At 42.7% G+C, this 27,491-nt stretch overlaps 1 protein-coding gene across 2 annotated transcripts in view; it reads left to right on the top strand.

Moving 5' to 3' along the window:
- Positions 1–1,757: 1,757 nt before the first annotated feature.
- The window catches only part of CREB3L2 (cAMP responsive element binding protein 3 like 2), a 35,958-nt gene continuing 10,224 nt past the window's right edge, over positions 1,758–27,491 (top strand). The window contains exons 1-7 of one of the 2 annotated variants that reach the window (XM_017739980.1): positions 1,758–2,006; positions 13,778–13,944; positions 15,542–15,629; positions 16,943–17,121; positions 17,776–17,922; positions 19,611–19,669; positions 20,793–20,861. In XM_017739980.1, the coding sequence (XP_017595469.1) occupies positions 1,877–2,006; positions 13,778–13,944; positions 15,542–15,629; positions 16,943–17,121; positions 17,776–17,922; positions 19,611–19,669; positions 20,793–20,861 (839 nt within the window). In that variant the 5' untranslated portion in view covers positions 1,758–1,876. Of the gene's footprint in view, positions 2,007–13,777; positions 13,945–15,541; positions 15,630–16,939; positions 17,122–17,775; positions 17,923–19,610; positions 19,670–20,792; positions 20,862–27,491 lie in introns of both variants that reach the window. The other variant, XM_008638139.2, reaches the window with a different exon arrangement.

Here is a 27,491-nt window from a genome sequence, read left to right as displayed (position 1 = left end):
CTACCTTGTTTTACTCAGTGTTTTTATTGATGCTCCAGGCTGTTCAGCTACTCTTGTGCATCCTTTTTCTTTCTTCTTTGCATAGTGGGGTGTTGTAGTTTATACTTCTATCCTTGCTGGGAAGCACCTGGTTGTGAAGTGCTAGTGAGTCCTTGGGTATCAAAATTAAAATAAATGAGGCTTTCTAAGGTGGTCATGATCCTCTTGCAGAGTCCTTTAAGAGTTTGTTTATTAGTGTTATCATTTACAGTAAGTAAATATGAGACTACAAATCTTTGTTGCCATTTGTAAAGGCTTTTCTTGAGCTAGCTTGTTATTCCAGCATAGCAACTGTGGTTCTCTGTTTATTGCCTTGTATTCAGTCAATATTTTCTTTTCCTCAGAGTCAGAATTGACTCAAGACTTACTGATTTAGAAAAAAGGCACAGTTAGCATTTGGAAGAGGTGCTTGAACATCCAAGGAACTTTGTGAGAGCTGGCTGTGCTCAGGGTTTTCAGCATGAGGCTTCAAGGCCACAGGTGCTGCTGGAATTGTGAAATGTGAGTGCATGAGGGTGTGAGCACACCGCTTCCCTTGTGGGTTTATACAATATTGACTTGTTTAGTTCTTAATTTAGCCTACAGGAAGCTGAATCTTGAATTTCAGTGTTTGTTTCTGCAGGAGAGAGCAAGATGAAGAGCCAAGATCAATTCTGCTTGCAAAAACTAAACAAATCAAACCTAGACTTTTATAGCATCATGCCTCAGCTGACAAAGATTCCTATATAAGATGGTAGATAATGCCTCATTGTTCAGAAAATCTCATTACAATTCACTGTGCAAGTATTTTTATACAAAAATAGAATTCTTTGTGTGAATGAGATGAACAGAAATGATTTGTTGCAGTGCAGATTTTTCATCTGTCAAAGATACAGTTTTCTGACATTGGAAACGAGATGAGACAAAGTTTTTGGCTTGATGGGAACTGCACTGGGGTCTGGAGGAAATAGATTGCAAGGTTTGGTTTGTGCTCATTTTGAATAACAAACATGAAGTTACTCTGCTACATACAGATCTAACGTGCTGCTGGTGTAATGAATTCAGTGCAATAGAGAAAGTGGTTATTAGTACTGGCTGTCAGGAGCTTTAGCTCTGGGGCCTAGAAGCTGGGTATGGGCTCTAGGTAGAATGCTACTTCTAAAATAGATACATAAATCAGTCAGGAAACCCATTTCATAGCAAGCGTGTTAATAACTTGGCTGTGGATGTGCATGGACTCGTTTTCCTGGAGCACACAGAATGTTCTGCACAGCTAAAATAGTCGTGTGTGGTGTCAAAGTTTGTGCTGGAATGTGTTTCATTTTTGTTCTGTGCTACAGTGAACATTAACCCCCTATATTCTATTCCACGCACAAAATGTTCAGGTGATAGCTCCTGCAGGATCTTTCACTCTGTCTAGAAAAATGTGCTTTCCCATTTTTGGTGTCGCACTGTAGTGTGTACCTTTGGTGTGGCAGGAGGAGGCTGCTTCAGGACACGAGTACCATGCTTCCATTTCCCATTTTTGTTGCAGTTTAATGACAGGCTCTTCTGTTGTAATGTATGCCTCTGAGAGGACTTTTGTTCTAGCTGTAGCTCTTCAGCTTGATGTAGTGATTGGACAAGGAGGTTGTTAGGGCTGGTAGATCCTGCTGCTGACTGGCACGGATGACCAGTGCACATATAGAATTGTTCCGATCTATTCTCTCCCGTGGTTGGCATGACAGACAGGCAAGGAGATAAACTTTCCCCTGCCTTTTTGTCTCCACAGCACTTCACAGAGTTCCTGGATGAATTTTCACCTGATGTCCTAGGCCAGCTCTTGAATGATCCCTTCTTGTCTGAGAAGAATGAAATAATGGAAGTGGAACTGTCTCCGGCGTCCCCAGCGCCCCTCATCCAGGCAGAACACAGCTATTCCCTCTGTGGGGACTCTCGACCTCAGTCTCCCTTGACCCACATCTCTACTGATGACAACTTTAATGAAGGTACAACACACTGAGCCCATGTTCATTTGTTGTGATGATGCAGTAACGAAATGTTCCTGGTGGAACTGTAGCTGTGGAAAATGGTGATGCATAGAAAATGATGAAAACCCATAGCATTTTTAACAGTTATCTGTAATTCAGCAGTTATAAACATCTGGAGGGGAAAAAGGGGAAAGGCAAGAATGGTGGGAGGAAGAGATCCAAGCTGCTTGTTCTGGTGTGAAGTGGTTGTTGGAGGAGCAAGACCATGAATATCTGGTAACTATAAGGAATAATTGCAATGTCAGGCTTTAACTCCTAATAATTAGTTTATGTCTTCACCATTAGCTTTACAGTACAAAGCAGTGGAGTGTTAAGCTGCATTACAATAAAAGGGAGAGAGATTAGTGCTTGTGGCTAAGCACTGACAAGCTAAGCTGTTTGTGAAGATCCACCAGACAGGTCTTCAAAGGCTGACAGTTCTGTAGTCCCAAGTGCTCTGTTGGGACAAAATGAAATCTGTTAGAGATTTTACAAGAGGACAACTAATAAAACCTGTGAGAAGGATTTTCAGTGTGGGACAGGGGTTTTGGAAATGACTGGGAAACATCACCTGCAGAAAGTCTTCCATTTTTATATTTCCTAGCTGTTTTATGTGAATATTTTAAAATTAACACATACAAGAGACGTTAATTGTGGCAGGGAAAAAAAGAAGGAGCATGAGAAACCAAGCTTTTCTGGAAGTTAATAGGGAGAAGCTTCAAACTAGGCTAAAAGTGAGGGGAGTTTCCTTTGGGGAAAATTCCTGAAGAAATTCATACTGCTGAGACCACTGTAATAGAGCTGTAGTCAAATGATGTTTTAAAAAGCCAAGAAACATTAACAAGTGGGTTTAAAAATAGCAAATGAATGGAAAACATTTCATCTTATGCTCACTCTGCAGAGTGTTTCATAAGAGAGGAGGAGGAGAAGTTGTTCTTGGTATTTGGGATTTTATTTAATCTTAACCCCAGAATCATGCCCACAACCTTTCCATACCTGTTGACTTCAAAACAGTGAAACTCAGAGAAATACTTAAGGAAATTGCAGTATTAGAGTGAACCTGACTGTCTGATAGATGTTCAAAGGCATCACCCTGATGATTTTTCATTCCTTGAATCTGTGAGAGCAGGAAAAGAGGATTTTGTGGATGGCAGTACTGCAGGGTTTGACACTGGCAGTTGAAAGCGTCTCTTATTAGATAGTGAAGGTGCACAGTGCTCCTGACAACTCTGATGAAGGCTGGTTCCCTTGATGGAGTAAGAGGACAGATACTGGGAGCACCAGTGTCCTTTTGGGGACCAGAAAGTAGAGGATATGGAGGTGGAGGTCCATGTGCTCCAGCACCTCCACCTCCATCTCTCTGCTGCTGAGGAACTGGGAGGGGTTTTGTGGAGTGGCAGAGGCCGAGAGACACATATAGAATGTCCAAAAAATTTACATTCTCCAAATACCCACCCCACTGGGCAGATTGGTGAGCTCTTACAGCTGTAGTGTTTTCATGCTTTTTTCCATGGCAAGGCTTCATGATTCTCTAGTGGTTTTTGAGGAGTTGCATGGAGGCTGAGAAAAAGGCCAGCTTTGTTCAGCACACGATCTTCAAGACAGGTTTAAGCCATTCAGTGTCTATTTCTGTCTTTTGTTTTTTCCCAAGTCTCCCAAAACCTCATTGAAAATGTTATTTAATGTTTCCTCTCAGCCATTATGGTGGAGCGATTGGTTGCTCTGACTCCATTTTCCTGCCCACTCCTGCCGGGGAACGAGTAACTTCTCCTGTGAGCTGTTTCTTGCTGGCCACTGCCTGGCCATTACTGTAATTTCTGCAGCTGCTGAATTGACCTATTCCTGTAATTGTAAATCTTATATAAAGTTTTTCTAAAAGGAGCTAGAACTGTAAAACCTATGAAACTCATAAGCCTGGGTTTAACTTTTCCGAGAAGTCCTGTTAAGTTCAATGTGAGAACACATTTAAGTGTCCAGAAAATCAAAGTCCAAACACTGGTTTTCTCCACTTACTCTTCTGACTTCACTGCATTGAGGCCATTTCCTCAACTTTGTACAGAATAACTTTCTTGAATACTTGGCAGCCTGTTGCTAGTGTGGGGTCTCTGAAGGTGTCAGTTTTAAAGCACATGTGTACAAGACATCTGGCATTTAGTTATTTGGTTTCTCTCCATGATGAGAATCTATTCATAGGTTCGGTTTTGCATAAACTTTAAAGATACTAGAGGGAGAGGGATTTATAGGCTTGACCTGCCTGGTTGCAGCTGGCTGATCACTTTTGTTTGCGTGAACTGGTGAATAAGGCATATGGCCTGGGGAAGGCTTCAGGCTGCAGCACAAAAAAGGAGGCTGTGTTCTGTGTACCAGCTCTCCACACCAGCTGCACTGCCCCGTCTCGCCCACCAGGTTTCTGCTTTCTAGTTTTGAGCCCTGGGGTTTTTGAAACAACTATAGAGCGGCTGTGGAGAAGGACAGTGGGTAGCTGTGGAGTGGAAAATGCTCTTGAAAGGACATGAAGAAGCTGGCAGGGCAGACTGAGCATATGGCTGATGGGTAAAGGAGATCTCTTGCTGTGCATCGCAGCCTTTTGGGGCACAGATTCACTTCTGACAGTTGTAAAGAAATGGGGAAAGAAGCCTAATTTTCTGTTATGGTCGGTGCAGGTTCGTCTTCAGTTTTCCAGTCTCTGCAGCCTTTTAGCAAGGGAGGGCTGTGGGTCAGACAGCCAGGAGCAAGGCAAGACCCAAGTTTCAGCAGGCACTATGGTTATCCCCCTTCTGACTTGAGATGTCAGTGTAGGCTCCTTCCCTGCCCTCCCATTGATCTTGTTAGCTGTAGGCACAGACTTTGGGATAGTGGCTGTCCCGTGTTTTGGACATGTGAGATGCATAGGTGGCAGCTGACTACAGGTAATACTGAGGGGCTGGTGTGTAAGCAGGAATGTGAAGGCAGAGCCTGCAGCATCTCTGTGGGGCTCTTCATCCTCTGAGATCAGCTCAGGTGCTGGGGGTGTTTCATGGTGGGTGTATGTTTGATTTTTCTGGTGTTTTTTACTTTGTGAGCCTGGCAGGGCAGAGACAGTGGACAGCTGACCAGTCACTTGTATGCTGTGTCTCCTCAGATTGTGCCTAGGTGGCTGGGTGCATTCCTTTCCCAGTCCCTGGAGGGCTCTGCTTTTGAGACTAGTTTGGGTCCCCACCTGCCCCTCCTGTTGGTGCTTTCCTGCTCAGGAATGCTTTGAAGTTACTTTTGGATTTGAAGAGACTTGTCTTGGCTGAAGGTTTGACAGACTGATTGCTGAAATGGTGTGTTTCTATTTTACTCCTGGCTGTGCCAAAACTAGGGCTGGCCCCAGACTGTAACCTGTATTGTTACTGGGTTTTTTACTGCTGACGTTATGTTTTTCTGTAATGTGCTTTTAAAACTTGAATTTTCTTTTTCAGCTTTTAAACTTCAAGTCCATCTCCCAACCCAAATGAACCAAACAAAACCCCAAAAACCATGGCTCCCACTTCTCCGGTGCAAGTAACCCTTCAACATTAAATCCAGCCCTCATCTCAGGCAGGGCTATGTGCACAAAAACCCTAGCTTAGGTATGGAGTTCACAAGCAGTAATCAGTGTCATGTGCTGTCTCTGCATAGAGGCATCTCTGGGCTTGAGGCTCACGCTGATCTTCATAGATTTTGTATGTAACCCTATGTACGTACACATATAATATACATGTGTGTCCATGGTGTATGTGTAAGTCATAGGAGTTTTATTATTTATAGTAGGTTATATTACATACCCTAGTTTTATTTTTTTATGTAGCCTATATATAGAGAGGTATGTCTAGCTTTTGTCTTTTCTCAAATACTGAATCAATGCACTGTGAACAATGAAAATGGGAATCTCCTCTGCCCTGACTTTAAAAAAAACATAAATGAACAAAGAAATTCACTTGTGCTTTCAAAAGTTGCTGTCAAAGCCATACTGATAATTTTTGAGAGCACATTCCTGCAACTTTTTTTCTGTGTCTGTTTTTTCTTTTGTGTGTTTATTTAGGTAATGAGGAGAAAGCCATTTAGTGGGAATGGCCTGTATTTGAGTGATTTTTATGTGGAAAGGTAGCAGTCGATCCTTGTCACCATATACAGTTTTAAACTCATAGAACGTGCTGGGTTGGAAGGGACTCATCAGGATCATCAAGTCCAGTTCCTGGCCTTGCACAGGACACCCCAAGAGTCTCACCAAATGCCTGAAAGCATTGTTTTGTATGAGAAAAACTAAATTCATACTAAAGTATGAGAAGACTTTTGAACTTTTATATGTCCAAGGTCCACAATCTCAGTAGGTCACTCTGCATCAACCCTGTAACTCCTAGTTGAGCATCAGCATGTCTGAAAGATGTTAGTTTTGATTTAGAGGTGGGCATTTTTACACCGTTACTGTTAATAATTGTCAGCTTTATTTGCAGTCTGGCCTCCTTTAGCTTCCAGTTCTACATAGATGAGATCTCATTATAGCCTTTATTCCTTTTAAAGAACCATCTGCTCTCTGAAACCTCTTTCTCTAGGTGTTTGTAGGCCATGATTAAGTTCCCTCTTGATTTCTGCTGGGATACAGTCTAAATGAACTGCACTTCCTTGGTGTTTCCCCCTAGGTGTGGAATCTTCTGGACCTTCAGCTGTTGCCATGCCTTTCTCAATATAGGGACATTTTCAGTTTCTTCTCCAAACTCTTTGTCAAGTGACTACAGGAACTGATTACCCAGGAATAGTTTCCCTCATGATGCATATTATGGGAATACTCCTCCCACTTCCAGTGCTGCTGTTTGTGAGACCAGTGATCTCATTTTTTCTGTAGTGTTGCACTGACAGCTTGTGCTCACTTAGTTATGCACTGTGAGCATCAAGTCCATTTCATGTGTGTTGAAGCCATAATACAGATCTGCCTTCACAGCATCTGTGTGGGGTGTGAGGAGAAAAATTCAGACATGAGAGAAAGAACTGTTTTATTTGACCACAGTGCTTCTGTGGATAACTTTTGCATACCTTAAAAGAAAAAAAACCATAATCTTATATAGGACATTAATGGTATCCAACTTTAAGGCTGTAAATCCAGCTACCACCTCAGTCTGTTCCGGTCTCCCATGTATATGTGGATGGGTCTTTGTTTCTATCTTAGTAACTTTGATAGTGATACAAATTACCTGTGGGTTTTTCATGGACTCCACACTGGTCAAAGAGGGGGTGCTGATATGAATGATGGTCATTTGTTATGAAAACAGCAATTTCTGCTATGCATTGGGATTACTGTGTGTCACTGCTGCTCATCTTTGCCCCTTTATTTAATTTTCTCTCGTGGCACTTTAAAAAGGACCCCAATGTTTGATAGTCAAACAGTATCTCTTTTGTCGCAGCAGTTCTGAGGGCTTCGGTTTCATTATTTGCGGTGGGAGTGTGTGAGCGCACTGGGAGGGGGAAATGCCATCTGGAAAATCTGTACGAGGAACTGTTTGTCGATGAATGTGGGCTCTCACCTCCCAAAGCAAAGAGAGGCAGAGGTAGTGGCGTTGGAGTTCAGCATTTCAGGCATAATAAACAGGGCTTATGTCTGACAGGGAGTGTTATGTGAGGCCAGAGCTGGGCACTGAGAACCATCTGAACCCAGAGGAAAGAGAAGGAAGCAGTTATTTCTCCAGAAAGGTTCCAACTTGGGAACCTTTGGGTTCTGGAGAGAGAGAGAGAGAGTCTCCTTTGGGAGACTGGAAAGGCTCAAACTGCAAAGCTGGGGCACTGAGCTTCCTTCCCTGCAAGTGGCATGTCCAGCAGCATGCCCAAAATCTGTGCATCAGCAGAGGCCCTTTTGGGTTCATGGTGAGGTGCTTCTCTGACAGATCAAGCAGTCATTGCCCCCACAAACAACTAGTGAGCCTCTTCCTAGAGGTGCTTTCCCCTTGCAGTTAGCTGGCTCCCAGATGACAGCTGTACTTTTGTGGTGGTGGAGAGCTAGTGAGCACCCCTGGATCCTACTGCTCCATGTGGAGAGAAAATGCCCTCAGAGGGAGGATTCGGGTAAGGACTGAATGTTTATCAAAAGGCCAGCTTTGCAAACCTGGGTCCTTGGTACAAGTTCAAGCACCATCTGCGTCAAAGTGTATAGTTACCATGTGGTGAGCTGAGCCTGAGGCTGCAGATGGTCATACATGTCACAGCTGTGCAAAAGCCAGGTGGGCTGTGCCTCCAAGCCCTGTGGTTCGTGGTGACAGTGTAACGTCTGTCATGCACCAAAAGGAATTAGTTGAAGCCCTGTTGTTCAAATCTGTAACACAGCTGAAGAGGGAGGTTATTTAAATACACTTGGCTGGTGAACACTTTGACTCATTAGGGAACTTCCTGCATTACTCTGTTCAGAGATGGCTTTTCTGATACCTGTGCAGAGCACTTTGACTGATAATCTGCTGTGATCTCCTTAAATTTTCAGTTTTGTTTTTCTCTAAGTTATTTTATCTGTTGCTTGAACAGTGAACTTTAATGAGGAGGCAAAAGCTGCCTCTTCATTCTGGTGATACAGATAATATGCCTTGATGATTCTAGACATCTTACTTGCACACTAGTTTGAAATGGCATTCAGTGCATGCATCTGTTTTCTCTGATGGAGATCTGCAATGGTGGTATGGGCTTTTGTTCCCCTTAAAGATTAGGTTCAGTGATACACTTTCATGTGGGTTGTTTACATAGTGGTGCTATCTCACTTCTTACTGCAGGGGAAAAAAAAGGTGAAATCCATGTTGTTTTTCTGGGTACTTGCATTCTCTCTACTTGAGAGGAGTGAGGGCGAGATGCAGAGTGCATCTCTCATTTATTTAAAAATGCACAGTAAATGCACATGCAACTTAATTATCCAGCAATAAATGTCTCTGTTTAATGAAAAGTTCTGAAAAGAATCTGGGAAGCAAGGGACACCATTTTAGTTATTTGGTAAGTTCTGTTTCTCTGTACATCTGGCAGAAAGGGTGAAATTTAGTCAATGTTGGAGAAGATTTACGTTTTCACAGGAAAGGAGGTGGTGTGTTGGACAAGATTGAAGAATTAGTTGGATAGAAATAAAGAAAGGAAAGCAAAACTTTCTGGGAACTCTGATATTAGAAAAACTACTGTTGAAGTAAGCATTTTTGACCTTGTGTATGAGGTATGCAGTAGAAGATGCACACTGAACAAGTCTGCAGGAGAAGAGGCACAAGCTTGATGACAGAATAAGCACACAAAAGCTTTCTGAAGAGATGTAATTTTAGTCTTGGACACAGGAGATCTTAGGTGCATGTGTCACAAACCCTGGGTGGCTGTGATGAATGGGTTTTTTGGGTGCCTGAGTTAAAACACTGATGTTTAACTTGCATCAGTGGTAGATGCTCACAGCCCAACCTGAAAGCTCGATGCACACTGTATTTTGATCAAGTGTAATAACAGGGCTAAATCATCTGAAAAATCCAATTCCAGTTGTTTCCAGTTGGCCATTTTAAATCGCTGGTTACTTTTGGCCTTAATCTCTCCATCTCACTTGAATTTTCAGCTCCACTGTGGAAATGAATTCAAGTTGTGGAGCGTTTCCCTAGGAGGGAATTAAACCCATGACACCCTGTGGGAACAAAATTTGAATTGTCTTTGGTAAAGGAGAGGTGAGGCTGTGCCTGTGACAGTGCAAACAACAAAGCATGGAATATCTCCTCAATTCGTGAAGCGTCATGCATTCTGCTTGTTGGATAAAGCATGGGTTCTGTAGAGAAATTGTTTGGTCACATTATTAAAACATTCCTATTTTTAGGTGTATATGATGTGCAAAAGGACAATGAGTTAAGCATTCGTAGTATTTCTTAATACCTGGGTGCTTTGCAACATGAATGTTCAGTTCACATGTGCAATTTACCAGCACCAGTGCATTGCACGTACAAGTGTCAGCTGGGATTTTGCTAAGCACTGTGTAGACTCCCTAAATTACATGTTCCAGGTGCCAAAAGGCCTAGCATTCATGGACTTAAGAAAGTGTAGGTAAAGGCGAATGCTTCTGATCTAAACAGTCATTGCATGATAGAGTTCTGGGATTTGTAGGAAATTTCAGCTGGGGAGAGAACTGGCAGCCAGGATCACTTGTTCAACAGTGAACTGTTCTGAAGCCTGAGAAGAGATTTTTAACAGCCAAAGTGACTATACTTAGGATGTGTATTTTCTTAGTCATTTGGATAGCTAAATCTCTTATTTAGTCTTTTTTCTCTCTATGTCTGAATGACTTGCAGTGTATCTTGTTTTACCTTAGAGGATGCAGTGTTGCCCTTTTCATATTTGTCTAGAATTTGTACCATCACGAAGACTATTTTCTCAGCCTCTTTGTTTGGACTCTGGCTTAAATGTTCATGTGTAACTCCTGGATCGTGTCAAATATAAATAGAAACACCTCTAACTTCTTGACACCAGTCATTTTTTCTAACCACAGTATGTCTTGCTTGGTTTGGAGAAGACACCTCCCTTTTCCTCCAGTGGGTCTCTTGAGCCAGCCTCTGTTGTCCTTTTCATTTCAATATTTCACATGCACCTTCTTGCTTGTTCTCATTATTCCATGAAACCTCTCTCATGGTTCTCTATAACCCTCTATCAGAAATACTCTTGTCTTGGAGGGTGTGCCATACCTCTCTGTATGACCACTAATCTATTAGCCTGCTCCATTTTTCCTCTTTGCGTAAGTTTTTCTGGTTTTGTGCTACGTTCTCGAGGGCTTTGGGAGAAGGGCTGCCACTCTGCTCTGCTAGTACAGTGCTTGGCAGAGTAGACTAAGCTGCTAAGGAGCTATTAAAAGAATAAACTAAGAATGATTTTCAGATAATGTCAACTTGCTGTGTGCAGGAGGAGGAGAAAGGAGAGTGGGAAATATCCTTGCAGGTCCCTTGGAGCAGAGGAGAGATTGTTGGTGACTTCAGAAGTTAGAATGTTGTCAAAAGAAAGTAACTTGCAGCGCAACACTCCCTGATCCTGGTAGCGAATGTGTACCAGTGACTTGGAAAAAGTCGAGGGAGGAGAGTATCAAGGTGAGATTTGACCAGTCCTCCATCCCTTCCTTTCACAGGATTGTTCATCTGGAATGACAGCTGTCACCATGGATTGTAAGAGGCAGTGTCAAAAAAGTGTCAGATGCAGTTTTTCGGAATTATCTCATTGTTAAACTCAGTGTGTTGCAGTCGCTGGAAACAATTCATAACCCTACAAACTGGTTAGACTGGCATAAAGCCTAGGATAACCCTGAGCAGTTTATGCAGATTGAAGTGGTGATGGCAGGGATGTCAGGTTAATCAGCAAAGTCGGCCTCCAGAGGAGTAAAATGATGGGTTCCAGAGCAGTGAAATAACCAGCCGAAGGCCAGCATATCTTGCTGTCTTAGAGTAGCTGAGTATTTGTGATGAGTCTGGGGATTAGAGGTGATAAACATCATAAAGTGCAGCCTTAGAGGACATGCCCTGTTTTGCTGGTCACCCATGGCTGGATTTCTCTTCTACTTGCATGATGATACAAATTTGAGAAAATTTAGGCCTGATTACTGGCTTCTCTAATAGCTCTCATTTATCCATAGCCTTCACAATAGTGCTGCTCCAGGGGTAGCTTGACCCAGAGGTGCAAGAGGCAGCAAATGGAGGCTCTGCACAACATGATTATGGGGCCAGTGTTGACACAAGTTATCCAAACACGCATTTGCAAGTTGCATTTGCCAAGGGATTCTGGATTTCCAGGCAGATATCACTTTAAAGGTTTTACCTGAATGATGCACACACAGCAGGCTGGGAGGGAGCTGTGCTTTTGTGTTTGTGATTAGAGAGGCTCAGGGAGGGTTGAAAGAGAGCAGTGTCCTCTCTCCCGAGGAGGTAGACAAGCCTACCTCTTTTTTTTTTCCTAAATATTTCTATTTTTGCATTTTTGCATTTCCCAGGAAGCTTTGGGAGTAAGCTCTCCAGAAGCTTAAATATGGTGTTTAGCCCTTGCTCTGCAGTTAAATCTGGCAGAACTGGGCTTGCTGCTCTTGAGTTTCTGATTACAGGATACGTATTTTTCAATTCCTTGGTGTGTCTTCACCCAAATTACCTCCTTCCTTGCCAGTGGTGGAGGTTAGGTCCCACCACAAAGTAATTACTAGCACTGGAGATGTACATTCTTCTCCCTTCTTCCAGGCACCCAGCTTCTGCCCAGCGCCTGTGTGTGTGGTCCTAATAGCAGGGACACACAGCAGCACAGAGGCTGTAAGCCCACTCTTATTTTTGTTACCTGTTTGCAGCTGAACTCTCTTGACATCTCAGCAGCTTGATACACTCAGCTGTGAATGAAGAGTCTTGTGCAGCCTTGCAGAATGCTGATGGCACAGCCACAGCCCCATGGCTGCCTCCCAGGATGTTGGTGCAGCGCACAGTTAATTCAAATCTCTGTTGCTGTTCACTGGCCCTACAGTGTATGTTTTTGCTCTCTCTGTTTGAATTTTGTATATGCAGTAAAGACTCTATATGAAGGCATAAGAAAGCTTTGAAAGAAAGATCAGCACTCTTTTTTCTTTTATGTATATTTGCCTTCAGATTCCAGCTGCTCTGTTTAATGGATACGCTTCTCACAACTACTGCTCAGTGGCAGCAGAGGACCATGCTACATGCTGTTGAGATGAAGTGCACCTGGTGTAGGATATTCTCCTGCAAGAGGAGGGAATCTACATGAGTCAAGTCTAGCAGTTAGAATAGGAAGTTTTCTAAGGCAGAATTGCAACTGCCAAAAATGCATTTGATTATTTTGTATTTTTAAAAGGGGTTGTTAATAGCCTTGTGGAATTCTTTCAAAGTTTGAGTCTTTCCAAGTTCTTGGTCCTCTATCGTACTTCAAACCCAGGAAAATAAGTCCTTTTTCAGCAAGTCAAAAACAGTGAATGGAAATGGAATGGAAATGGGGAGCTAAACTTACCATGCCAACCTTCTTCCAGTTCTTGATAGTGCTGGGCAAACCTTTCAGCTTTGTCTAGAAAACAGTTGCATGGCTTTCTCCTGACTAGTGAGCTTTCAGTAAGTGGGGTTAGGGGATAATCCTGCCAACACGTGATGTACGTTTCATTGCTGTTAGTTAAAATATGCATCCTGTGCTGTGACTTCCCAGATGCTCTGTGGAGGAAATTAGCATGATCACCATGGCACTGGTGCTCCTGTGAAATCATCAAAGAATATTCTCTTTTGCACTTACTAAATGAGTCCTTGGGGGAAAAAAATGAAGTTAAGGGTGTGATAAATACTTTGTTCTTAAAAGTATAATCTCACCATTTGAGCTATTTGCTGACTGCAAGCAGTAGAAGCAGCAGAAGTCTGGCTAAAGGCTATCTCTAGAAGGAGGAATAAAACTGAGTCAGCAGGCATTAGCCTGTTTAGGACATGCCTCCGTGGCTGCTTTACCTAGTGGTTTGTTTAGTCTTGTTCTGCTGCGCATTAGCAGCTTTCAGCAATGTACAGTGATTAGTGCTCTGTGTCTTTCCTCGCTGCTCCTCTGTGTATCCTGGGGCTAGGATTAGGTTACAGCCCTGAAATGGCATGGTTGTCTGCATTGACTGAGAGCTGAATAGTAAGGGCAGAGTTTTGTTGATAGACTAAAATGTCTTCTGTGTTTGTTTTCCTTCTCTGGAGGAGGAATGACATTATTTTCATTTGTAGTCTTTTTGTCTCTGATCTAAACATGCGGTGTCCAATTTCCTTCCCTGGCAGGTGACCTGGAAAATGAGGAATGGTGTCTGGCTACAGAGTTTACTCCAGCTTCAATAAAGACTGAGCCAGGGCTGTGTGAGACATCAGGCCTTGCTCCCTCAGTCAGTCTCACCATCACGGCCACGTCGCTGGAGGGGGAACAGCCTGTACTACAGACGGATGCCCTGGTACTGCAGACTTTCTGTTCTCCTCTCTGCACAGTTAGCTGCAAGTTCTCCTAAGGCTGCATACCAGTGTAGCCTTCTTGGTGCCAAAGCTTGGCAGCTCAGGGTGCACACTGCAGTCTGCTTTAATGGTTTTTGATGTTTGCTGGTGTCTCACTATTGCTGTAAGAGCTTGTGTTTCAAAATACTTTTCTGCATCTTCAGCTCTTAATGGATGGCTATACAACTTAGTCTTCTATGCTAGCCCCAGAGCCTGGGGCTCTTGGGTTTTTAGAAATATTTGAATAGTTTCTAATGAACCAGTTGCACCTGAACTGACTAATCCATTTGCTCTATCAAGCCTGTGACAAGCTAAGTGTCTTTCATAAGAACTTGCTTTAGTGCTGCTGTGCCTTCCCCTAAGCAGAGTAAGACTCCTTGTTTGGATTGACTGGAGAGTTTCCCTGTGTGCCTGCGAAGTTACTTTTGCAGATCTGTGAAGCTTTGATATTTCAAGCTGCTGCTTCTTCCAGACCAACCAGCCTCTTAAGAAGCTTTGTGATGCCTTTCTGACCACAGCTGGAGCAGCAAGTGGGCATTCTAAAGAGCTTAGTTTGGCTCAGGAGAATGAACTGCAGCAGCTGGTGGCTCACCAGGTTCCCAGCCAGTGGAGGAAGAAGCATGGCTGTTGTCAGCCCCCAGGATGCAGTGTCAGCCCAGGCTGGAGGGAGTTGATATATGCTGAAGAGAAAGATTTCCACTTGGATGTGGATCAGAAATATGTGCAACAGATATGATTTTATGAGAAACTGAAAAAAGCTAAGCACAAGTTTCCCGTAATTCTCTGTTAGTTTGAATGTGCTGTTCCCAGAATGTAGTCCTGCTGTAGCTTGGATGCCATGATTTTCAAGGTATTGGGACTTACAGGTGGTTCATTGCTGTTGCATGGATTAGTTATACAGGTTACTGAGAGAGATTTTGGCTGCAATTAACCTGCTGGTGTGCCAGACTGGCTTCCTCAGGCCTGGGACTGTAGCACACAGACAGGCTCTGGACAACAGCTTGGCAGCCTGGTGCCCCAGCCCTGCCAATGGGGCAAGCCAGGTGTCTTCCAAACTTTAGTCAGCAGTGACTGTTGCTTTTCCTGCTCCTCAACAGTGTGAAAGGAACTCAGCTCCCAAAACCTGGTGCTCAGTGACTGGCACCTTGTTCTTGCTGCCAGATGACAATGGCCTTTAACAGGCTCTCCCCGGCTCCCAGGGGTGTTTCTGTCCTTGCTCAAACAGACCATGCAGTCTGGCAAATCCTAGCAGCAGCTCTGTTGCTAAGAGAAGTAATTTGAGTGGGTTACATGTTAGCTTTCAGTCTGAAATGTCATCTCTGAGGTGAAATCTTTTATTTTAGCTAAATATAGTAGTAAGAAAAGCCATAGTGGGAGTAGTCAGGGCAGTATTCTCTGTAGCCTGGTTTAGCAAACTGTGAAGCGGTTAAAGCTTTGCCTGTGGCAGAGCAGGAGGAGAGGAAACCTCTCCATTTATGGAGAAGTAATCCTTGTGTCCTTCTATTAAGATTTTTAAGATATGTACTCTAGGTTTTCATGCTGCTAATTTCTCTTTTCTAGATGAAACCACTGACCCAGAAAGTTCTTCCAGAGATTAAATTGGAGCCCCATGAAGTGGATCAGTTCCTGAACCTCTCTTCTAAGGAAGGTGTGTTAAATACCAAACAAAAATGTAGGCAGACATGACCAGAAAGCACAATAAATGTACTTCACCTTGATTAAATATTTGGATTTCTTGTTCACTGTGTTAGTATTTGTGCTGAAGCTGTTGTTTTCTAGGGATTCAACTCAGGCTATTGAAGAGCCAGAGTCTCTCTGAGCTTTTACGTGGGCTTCTTTGTTTCCCCCCCCCCCCACCTTTTTCAATTTGAAGAAAATGATCCCTTTTTCTCTGTAGGATATTAATAATTGTACTGAAGGGAGCTTGAATTCTTCAAGTACAGGATTATGTAGGGTAGAAAAGAAGTCAATCTGTTTCTTCTTCTGCAAGAGCTAAGATGTGAAACAAAAAGAGTTTCATAGCTTTTTTTATTACTCTTTTTCTCCCATCCTCCCTTACTACCCATTTGATCTTTTCAACTCAAATTTGCAAAGCATAACAGAAGAGGAAGGTGGCAGATTAGCCCTGTATCTTCCTATTTCAAAATTTAATTGCTGTAAATTTAGCTCAGAGAAAAAAATGACTGAGTTATGGCTGTTTTGAGCATCTGCTAAATTGTCCATGCAATAAGAGTAGGTGAGACATGCCCCGTTTCTCTTGGTCCAGACCCATTTGGTCATAAGCAGCACTTTGCCTGCCAATTCTAGAGCAGGTTTTTTTGGCTGCAATTGAATTTATCTTATGGCCCTGGATAGACAGTGTGGGAGAGGTTCGTGTGGTGGCTGCCTGTGCTGCTCCTGCTCCATCAGTGCATCGAAGCCTTTGCTGTCACTAGGTTGTCAGTCACTTCTCAGTTGTTCCAAACCATGTCCTTAGGAGGCCTTTCTCTCCTTCCTGATCATGTAACACCTTGGATGTGATCCCTTCCCTTGAAAATACTGGCAAATTGTTTAATCCACAGCAAAGTTAGAAAATACTATTGTTTTTGGAGAGAAAGTGTGCTGGCTCAGAGCCCCTCTGTTCATGTGGTTTCCCAGGAACAGGGAATTTGTACTTTACATTATACATAAACCTCAAAACATTTGAAGAAGGAGCTGAAGTGTAGGTAGAAGTGACTGGAGCATATGCACAGAGCCCTGTTTTGTCTGTCAAACCTAAAGATAGCTGCTGCATTTCATTCCTTGTTTGGAGACCTACATGCTCCGAACCTTTTCCAAGTTGCCACTTTTGCGCGATGCATTTTTTTAAGCAGACATTCCTAGTCTTGGAAACTGTGGTGGTGGTGGTGGTGGCTGTAGTGGCAATTTAAATTGACACTTTAAACCCTTGTGTTACCTTCTGTCTCTCTTGCCATTTAGCAGTGGATCCCCTGCATTTGCCTCCCACCCCTCCCAGCAGCCATGGCAGTGACTCCGAAGGAGGGCAGAGCCCAGCTCGATCACTCCCTCCTTCCAGCCCAATCCAGCTCCAGGCCACGGCTAAGGTTGCGTCACGCACAGCTTCAGTGCTCTCCAATTCCCCTCTCCTGACTGCACCACATGTAAGTTGAGCTGGCTTTCTCCATCATTTACCTGTGTGTCTTTTTTTAAACTTTTTTAGTTACTGGTTTTGGCAGAGATTTGCTAACTTTCTGTTGTTGTTTAGATGAATTCCTGTCTGGTCAAAACTGCAGATCCAGTAATTCTTGCTCACTGGTCTGTTCTGTTCCCACAGAGAACAGCATGGGCCTCTCCTCTAAGTTGAGACAGGGTTCACTGGTGTTATTAGCTTTATCCCATCAGGGACTGTGTTTTGCCTCAGGGCCCAGCCCTGCTGGGTTGACCTGTCTCTGGTAGATCTGCATCTGTCCTCTTGCCATGTCATTAGCAAGTGGTGATCTTTAGGGAGGGATTTTCAGTGGTGTTTCTCATATATCTCTTGCCCTGTTTGAGCCAAAGACAGTTTTACTGTTGGCCTCAGTGTGTACAGAGCTGGGCCAAGAACCACTGTTTTGGGGGAATCCTGTCCCAAAGGTTCGAACTCTGAATAGAAGTTACCTAAAATGTCTTCCACACATTCACAATTGCAGGGGGCTGTTCTAGTAGGCCTAGTCCTCTCTAAAGGGGGAGACCTGCCTCTCTTCCCTAACAACCTTTTCTTCTAGGACTGTGTGCACTTACTGTTTTATATTATTTCATTTCTATGACCTTTGAAGAAATTACAGGGGACTGGCCCTCTCATTCTGACAGAAGAAGAGAAGAGGACTCTGATAGCAGAGGGCTACCCAATCCCTACCAAACTGCCCCTGACAAAAGCAGAGGAGAAAGTTCTAAAGAAAATCCGCAGGAAAATAAAAAACAAGGTAAATGTTAGTTTTGCTGGGTAGTTCCTACTTGTCCTTTGTTTTAAAAAATGCTGCAGAATTCTGTAGTCATGGTCTGTGGTACTGTTGAATGCTGTAAGTTGTCTTTTAGTAAAGTGCTTTTCTTTGTTCCTAAACACATCCATCAAATTGTCACTGTGAGCGTGCCTCAGTGTAGGTATTTACCTGAGCCCATTAACAATAGAGTATTTAGCAGGCAGAGTATCAAGTTGCTGTGGCTTGGCTCCATTTAAAAATCAGTACAATTCTCCCCTTATGGTAGGCAAAGACCTCTGTGTTCTTTGCATGGTGAGGAAGGTGTTCTTTTCTGTTTCCTGTTTTAAAATATGACTGTGTATTTCAGTGCACTAGTCTTTTGATCACTGAATTCAATGACTTGTAAAGTTGATACCAAGGCTGCCAAATGGCCCTATAAGCCTTTTTTTTTTCCTCCTTCTGACATGGGGAAGATTCTAGTGATAGGGAAGAATGCAATTTTTTTCAGACCTGGACAGCTTACTTGTTCTAGAGGATTTTAGCACATCTTTTGTGGTTACTCTATTCTGCTGCTGGTTTTGCAGATAGAGGTGTAAATTTGTCCATACTAAATTGGAATTTGGTCTTTTAATGTGTTTTTTCAAAAATTCTTGAAGTGGTGTGCATTTCATGTACCACTTACATAGAATCAGAGTCATTTATATTGAGGAGAAATCCGGAGGTCCTTTGGTCAAAGCCCTGGCTTGGGAACCAGGATAAGCTTAGAGTAGGTTGCTCAGGGTCTTGTCCAGTCACATTTTACTGCCCCAAGGGGTGATGAGTCCTCTGTGTCTCTGGGCACCATGTTCCCATATTAGGCCACGCTTGTGGTAAAAACAAATAAATATAATCCCTAGTGTGTAATTGGAATTTCCTTTGCTGCAACTTCTATTTGATGTCTCTTGCCATTTTGCTGTGCACCTGAGAGCTCTGGCATCATCTTTGCTGCACGAGATAGTTGAAGACAGCCATAGGATTCCCTCCTTGGCCTTCTCTTCTTCAATCTGAACAAGCCCAGCTTTTTCTGCCTTTCCTGAAATGTCACGTGCTCTGCCATGCTTATTATAGCAGTAGTTTGCCTCTGGGCTTGCTTCTGTACATCCAGAGGATTTATTTCTGAGTCATGGACTGTACTGCTGTACTCAGCTGTGGTTTTGCAGTCACTGAACCGAGGGGGAAGAACTACTTCTCTGGACCTGCTACCTACAATCTCATTGATGCAGATCCAGGTTTGGTTGGCTGCTTTTCCAACAGGGGCATTGCTGACAGATGTTTGACTTGTTCATCAGGACCCCATGTCCTTGTCTGCAGAGTTGCTTTCTAACACATTCATGGGCTTTTCCTCTCCCAGATGCCACACATTGTCCTGGGATCATCTTTTAGTATTTGTCCTAGGATATTCTCTCCAGATGAATCTGATTTACTTTTTAAGGTTAGCAGGGGATGATTTTTTTCATGTGACTGAGAGGAGGAGTCTTGCTTCAGAATGTGGAAATAGATCAAGTCAGTGCTTTGCTTGCCAGGAATAAAAATGAGAGCAAGACAGAAGCTTGAATCTAATAACACTGGGGCTTCTTACCAGTTTATTAATTCATCTCTGATGCTTTTGTTTTCTATGCAAATATTTGGTGTTCTTCCTCCTTTTTCCTTAGATCTCTGCCCAGGAAAGTAGAAGAAAAAAGAAAGAATACATGGACAGTCTGGAAAAAAAGTAAGCCAGCCTCCTTCCTGTTTCAAGCAGGCCAATAGCACTAGTTGTGGGACTGGGAAGGGATCCAGCTGTGGATGCTGGGATGTTTCCATGCACAGAGTGCCAGCTGCCATCTCGTGGCAGCGACTGAGAAAAGGCCCTGCTCCTGGCAGCTGCTTGTTGGGGGGTCAGGATGGTGCCTGCCTGCAGCAGGTCATTAACGTGCCAGCAAGCCCTTCACACCTTAAGTTAGGCAGGACCAGCTGTATTGGCCTTTGCCTCAGGCAGCTGTGTTGGCCTAGTGGACAGGCAGTCCAGGGAAAGATGGATCCAGAGTGAATATATTCTGTCTTCTAGTGCAGATGGAAACAGAAATAGGAAGTGGGTGAGTCAGGACTGCCTGGGAAAATAAGCAGGACTCAGGAAAATAGCATGTGACCCATCAACTCCCTTAGCAAGCAGGAGGCAAACCCCCAGTTAGTGATTTATATTCCAAATTAATCTTTCTTCCAGGAGATGAATATTCTAGTATTACTCTTATGCAATTCACCAGATGGTTCTGTTAAAACCCTTGTACCATCTTTGGTGATATCTTTGATGTCATTTCCATTTTTTTCTTGTCTCTTTATAGCTCTGTCTTGCTTCCTCAGAGTTACTCTTGTGAAATTCCACCTCATGCATACCAGATATCAAGGCTATTTCCTTTTCCCTTTTTTCTTCTTGAAGCTATTCAGGATGGTCCTGTTTGTCTTCTTAGGAGTCACATATTTTACTTGGACCTCTTACGTGCCGTGTTATGACAGTTTTCTTTAGTTTGGGGATTTCCAGGGACAGTGTGGAAATGGGTAGTATCTTGGGACAGTCTTGAGCACAGTCTTTGGTCTCCTGGCTTATTAGCCCTCATAAACTTGAAATTTGAGGATCTGATTTCAGAAGCATGGCATTTGCCAGGCAACTAATGCAACTTTGGCTATGTGTTTCACACTATGAAGAGTGATTAAATGTTATGACTGAAGTTCATTGGTGTAATGTTTCTTTAAATTTAGTCAAGATCATAGAGCTCTCAGTGAAAGCAAGTTTGCCTTGTTTTACAATCACTTGAATAAATAACTGATGTTTTTATATTTCTTTCTGCTGTCTCCAGAGTTGAGACCTGCTCAAATGAAAACAGTGAGCTGCGTAAGAAGGTTGAAGTCCTGGAGAACACTAACAGGTAAGGTATGGAGATCACCAAACAAAACTGTAGCAGGATATTACAGTGAAAAGTGGAAATAAGGAGGTTAAGAGATCAACTGAAATATGAACAATGGCTGTGTCTGATGGGCTTCATGTCAGAGAAAGATGTGGAACGCCAGTTACTGTGACTGCAGTGGGATGTAAAACATGGAGGTTTTGATGGCATGTCTTAAACTCTCTCCCTAGCCTGTGGTGTGCTTGAGAAACCTTTTAGCACTCTTCTCTGAGTTCTTCCACTACCCAAGGGAAAGTAATTAGAAATACAAAACAAACAAAAAACTACAGTCCAGCTCTCCCAGTTGTCTTTATTTAGTGAAATTTTGCCAGGAGGCTTTAACCTGGGACATGACACTTCCAGAAATTACAGTGCTAAAACTCAAGTCATTATTAGTTCCTTCTGCACTACTAGATGTCATTGCAATTACTGTGCACCCTTCTAACCATCTCACACCCCAGAATTTCCTTCATTTGGAAGGAAAATCACCTTCTTGTTGCTTCATTTCTGAGGAAATGGGTGACTCAGTGGTGGCTTTTTCAAAGGACACATGGCAGAAGATGTTGAATAGCTAAGCTTTTAATTGGGTGTTAGCTGAGAGTGCAGTGTCAGTCCTGGCTTTTGCTCAGTGTGGCAAATTCCAGTGAGTAGGTACTAGATGAGCCCACTCTTAGCACTTTCCAGCTAGAGGCATTTGTAGTGATGGTGGAATATTACCATGGAACATGATGGTGACACTGAAGTGTGGGAGGAAGCTGGGTTTTGAAGATAAGACCCACAATCATGGAAAATGGCCCTGGAGCTGATCTGGCAGCTAGTGTATTGCTAATTGAGTGGCATGTGTTGTTTCTGATCTCTGGATCCAGTCTCTGATTTCATGAAGCCAGACCCTGTAGCACTGTGACTTGCTGGAGAGTGTCTCCCACACACTGCTCATGCATAAAGACATCTGCTGCTTTCTTGAAGAGAGCCAAGCCATTTCTGTGCCTCTTATATCGTCCTCCAGGGTTTGACATAAAAGAACCAGGAATTATTCTGTAGGTGTGTAGTAGGGATGTCTCACCCAGAATCTGTCCCAGAAGGTACTGAAGCCAACTTCTCTTAAGAAAAGGTGCAGCTGTAGATTATCCACTTGGGGACAACATGTTGTCAACCCTGGAATTTTTCTCCCCACTTAAGATAAATTTGGTCAGCTGTTTTCACCTCTGAGCTGTTGAGGATGCACTCATGAGAACCAGCTATGTTGGTATTGTCCATTCTTTCAGAAAGGACCTTTAGCATCTTATCTATTATTTGATTATCTTAATTCTTTCATGCTAAATGCTCTAAAAACTTTTAAGTAAGTGATACTATCTCCAAATCCTTCATACTTTGGCCATGCGGGATGAGTTGCATTGTTTCCTTCCCACTGCCGTAGCATTGATATTGATCTGCGATCTCTTGCAGAGAAGCAGATGTTCATCCTTCTGCACAAAAATTCTTGTAATTCATGGCAATGCTGTTTTGGCTATTTACATATCAACTGAGTCTAAAATGTGCTAAGGCTTACATATGAAATACTGAGGAAATTTGTTAAAGTGCCTGCTTTCATCAAACCTCAGTTTTGTAACATACCATATTATGAGGCTTTCACCTTAACTCCAAAAAGCCACTTTTCCTATTTACTGTCTCATTCAGAGAATGGTTCCAGGCCCTGGTTTAATGTACATTATCCACATCCTACAGTGAATTCAAAATGTCTTATTTCCTCACTGGTATTTTCACAGAACCTTGGCATGACGTCCAGAAACTGTTCATGTTTCAGAACTTGTCTTCACAGCATCCTATAGCTGGAACTTCCATCTCCTACATACAGTCAGGAATCAAAATTCGGAGCAGTGGTGGTCAAAATTATTTAGAGTCAGTTTGGTGTGTCAGATGCCCAAATTTATATATTTAGGACTTTATTTCTCGAAGTACCTAGCACAGTTACGCAGACATGTATCTTATTTATTATGCCCAAAGCAGTGCCCTAGTTAACTTTAGTTGTAACTTTGAGTTCATTTCAGTAAAAAATGAAGATATTATTGAATATATTATCTAAAAGTAGATCTACAAACATCAGAGCTGTTCTTCCATTGTGAATGATTGTAAGAGTGGAAGAAAGATAACAGGAAAATAAGAGCTATGATTGCATATTAAAATGATGCATTCAAGTGTAGATGAAGACAAAGTTGGATTTTTACCTTGTTGAAAAACTGGGCTATAGCTGCTTACCTGAAAGTTCATGAGCATGTATTGCTGTCAGTCAATATCATGTTTATTCTCAATCTAGCTGGATTGAGAGGAACTGAAGGGCAATTTCCAAAACATACAACTATTGAGCAGCAGTTTCCTTTCAGTATGTGCAATTAGATTTTAAGAGCATGCTATTCTATATATAGAAAACATTTGCATTGATAGATACCTTAGACTTAAGGGAAACCCTGCTTGCATTTCAAAATCTGGCTCCAAACCATGGAAATGCTAGAATTTTTTTCTGATAAAAGTGTTCCTTCATTACTCTCAATAACATAAAAAAAGTTAGAAGAATCTTCCTTGAAAGCCAGCCTTAGCCTGAAAATCTGGGTCCAAAAAGATGTAATGTCAAAGGTGCAAGTGTGGTTAAAAAAATTGCATCCAGGAACATTTCCTTTGGCATTCACACATCTTAAAAGACAAGGCAGGATCAAGATGCCGGAGTCTTTAATTCTCATTACTTTGAGTGGGTGAGTGCAGCATTTTTGTTAGCTTTAGTATTAGAACACTAGCATATGTTACCTCTCCTAATTTGTGTGACTCAATCCCTTAGAAGAAACCTGTCCAAGTTCCTTCCTAGGCAGTTTTCTCAAAACTTAGGAAGCATGTTATGACATGCATATCTGTTCTGCCTTACAGCCACAAGTGAGCCATTGGTTTGAGTAGCATCTAAACATGTGGGACACTGCTCGCTTAGAAAGCAGAGGGTATGAGAAGAAGCTGGCACTGGGTAGTGAACTGAGTTGTCCCAGTCACCAGCAAGGCTTGATCCACTCACATTTTGGCATGGAGACCAAAGGCAGAAATTTCCAGTGATCCAGAGGGTTGCAAACATTCTCTGACACCAGCGTTGTTTAGCTGGGAGCCGGGTCTGTTTGGACTTAAAGACAATTTTGAATCATCTGGTGCTGGATATGATGTGTTGAAAAGTGCTCTTGCTTCTCACTTCTGTTGAGTCTGTATTTGTAAGTATATTGATGATCCCTTTTCCTGGAGAAATGATAGACATAGTGCGCAGTGCATGTGTGGTTGAGAGTGTCACACATGGACAATGCATGCAAGTGGCTGCCAGAGTTGCTCCCATGGAGTAACAAGTAGCCAGCTGTGTAGATCTGCAATAACAAGCACCTTAAAGGCAGCACTTTGTAAATAAAAGTGGTATATTCTTCCATTTCTCCAACTCGCAGTCGTCTAAAGATCAAGTTGCACATCAATTTGACCCAGCAAGGGTTTATCAGCACTAAAGATCAAGTTGCACATCAATTTGACCCACCAAGGGTTTATCAGCACCAAAGCTGCCAGACTTCACTGATTTGCTTGGCTGGTTTTTTTATTTGAGACTGGTAAAGTAATTTTACCAAATCCTTTTCAAGGAGTAAAGGATCTAGGTTTAAGCTGCAGTGAGGTATCTTGCACTTAAATTCAGGCCGCCCTTACAATATTTGACAAAGCTTGGCAGCCCTGGAATAAATCCTTGCTTTCAGAGCAGCAGGACATTGACTTTCCTGCTGAAACATCTTTTATGAAAAATTGATGGAGATTTTCTTTGTAATTCAAATGACAAAAAATAGGGATTTAAGTGGTCTTTTACTTAAAACCTTACTTTGGAATTTGTCCTCTTTCCTACAAATGGGACAGGCAGAGAAGGAATCTGTGTAGAGTTAAAAGACAGAATGATTTTTCTCTCTCCTCATCAGAATTAGGTTTTGTTCCTCACAGAATCGGAACAATTCTCTAAAAACTTTTGATTAAGACAAAGTGTTTGGTGTCCCCTAGAAGATGTCTTGTTTGTTTGTTTTTTTGTTTGTTTGAATCGATGTTGGATTTTAAACAGAAGTATTGACTTGAGGAAGTCTCCCAGGTGGTTCTGTAGTGAAACTTCTCTCCTTAATCAAAGTATCACTGGGAGCAGAGGGGAAGCCTTGGCTTGGTCCATACTTTGGTAGTGAAGAGGCCTCTTCTGAAGATGAATATATGTGAATATGCATCAAAAGACATCACAGGCAGACCAAGGTTGCTGGCAGTAAGTGAAGGAAGTGCAGGAGTCTTCAGTCGCTTTACAGCTTTCCTATGAGGTGCTTCCATTGGCAGGGAAAAGCGTGAAAGCACGGTCACACCTCCTATGGAGGTGACCCTCTAATTGAATATCCCTGGGAAATGTGTCAGACACAGTGAAAATAATCCCTGTGGGTGCAAACCCCCTTAGCATGCTGTCTTGGGATAGCATTTTCTCCTGTTAGGACTTAGCCATAGGCAGTGTATTCCACTAAAAGCATTTGTGGCCTTTCTACTGCTATTTAGAGGGAGCATCGTATTTTAGGAAAGTCCTTGTTCTGCTGGGCAGAGATTTTGCCTCTCATGGTCCAGATCATCCACGCAGCTGTCCAGTCACAAGCTTTTGCATGGGAATCTTTTGACCTCAGAATCCAGATTTCCACCATTCCAGATTCAAATCGAGAATAAAAGCACCAAGGAGTGTCCCATTTTGGATGTGGCAGGATAAACTGATGTCATCTCTGATTGAACTTGTTTCTTGCTCTTCCCTTGGTTCTTGCTCACAGTTTGCAAATGCACCTGTATCCTGTCAGCTCCAAACACTGAGTCCTTGTCTGTTGAGAAGAAAACAGTAGCTCTGCTCAAACAGATAAATGACTTGGGGAAGAAAGACATTTTAAGTGAAGATAGTTGGTAAATAAGGTGGAGGATGTGTATTGGAGACCTCAGAATACCTGCCTAATTATACTTTCCAAAGAGACTGTTTTGTAATCAGCTCTCTGGGCCCACTCTGCCCAACAGGTTTTTTAAATCGAGCATAAAAAGGCAGAGATGAGCAAAATGAGGAGAATTGCCTCTTCTCTGTTGATTTCCTCACCAGCCATTAGCTGTTTTCTCACTGACGCCTCCACAAAAAGTGGCAAGAATGATCAGCATTTCAAGGCTGCTGCTGCTGCTGCCAGCCCCCGAGCTGAGGAGGATGAGAGCTCCTTCCTCCTCACTCTGCAGAGCTGTTCTGTGTCGAGCCCAGTGAGTCAGGCCCAAAAAGGGGGAAAGATTTAGTCTTCCAAAATAGCACTGGAAGTGAAAGTTCAGGGTTAAAAAGGCATTGCTGTCTAACACAGCTGGTGGCACGGGGTGGGAATACTGCGTGCAACGTGTTGTGTGCCAGGAAATGATGTGCACAAGTCTGGTGAACCCCGTGCCATGCAGTGGATGTGAGGAGGAACTGGGGAGAGATGCCAAAGGGAGCAGGGAATTAGGACGGTCTCATTTATGTGATGGACACTGTTTGTATCTCTCAATTTGCCTGTGGTCTCTGTAATACTGAATAAAGGATTGAATCGGGCATATCGCTCTCCTTTTTTAAATACTGGGCTGCAGAATAAGCCATGCTCTCAAGAGCATGCAAGACATCCTTTCTTAATAAGTTGAGAAGGATCTGCTGGCCCAGATAAATCTGTGCTGTGAGAATGCCTTGTGCTCGTTTCAGAATGTATTCCTGAAGTCCTTGAATTCATTAAACCCTAATTAGCGATGAGCACTGGTGATTTAAAAAATCTATGAAAATAGGCAGACCAGTGTATATTGAGCTGTGAAGGCACCTCTGGGTCTGTCCTACAATTAGCTTTTAGCCAGTTTGGTCTTAAAATACTCCTTCTATTTTCTCTGACATCCTGACCTTGCCTCTTGCTTTAGCTTTTGACGTAACAGCCTCCAAAACTGTTGTCTGGAGTTTCTGTGGGGTATCCTCCAGAGTAGGTTGTGAAACTTACAGAAGTGAAAAGTAAACTTGGAAACAAACAGCAAATTTGACATCTTGATATAAAGTTATACTATATTTGTGTTAAGGACAGGCATTTGGGTTGCTCCTTGATTGTTAAGAAAACTGCTGTGAAAACCCTGTATCAATCATACTTTGAGATCATTTCCCATTTAAATTACTTGTATTCTGACTGTAGTAATTGATGCTACAGCAGAAAAAGAAAAAAAACCAGAAAGGCTCTGCTGGTCTGGGACTGTTGACTCCATCCATATGGGAATTGTCATTAAGGTTGGGACCTCTGAAAGACACAATCAGAGTATCCACTTGCAGCATCTGCAATTTTTGTCAACTCTGCAGTTTAACAAATAGCAATAAAGTGTTTTATTTAATAAATGAATGTGAGAAATGAGGTCTGTGCCTATGTCTGGTTTTAAGACATTCTCTTTAGAAGTCATTCAGCATGTGTTCTAAACCACTGAACAGCAGGTTTTTGGAAAAAAGGAGGTAGCCCTATACCTTGATAACCAATGAGAGCAGTTATAAACTCAATTCTGCATCTTTAAAAATAATGGCAA

The sequence above is a fragment of the Corvus brachyrhynchos genome, unplaced genomic scaffold (genome assembly GCF_000691975.1).
Source record: "Corvus brachyrhynchos isolate BGI_N302 unplaced genomic scaffold, ASM69197v1 scaffold27, whole genome shotgun sequence".
Lineage (NCBI taxonomy): Eukaryota > Metazoa > Chordata > Aves > Passeriformes > Corvidae > Corvus > Corvus brachyrhynchos.
This window is presented reverse-complemented; position numbering and strand designations above follow the sequence as displayed.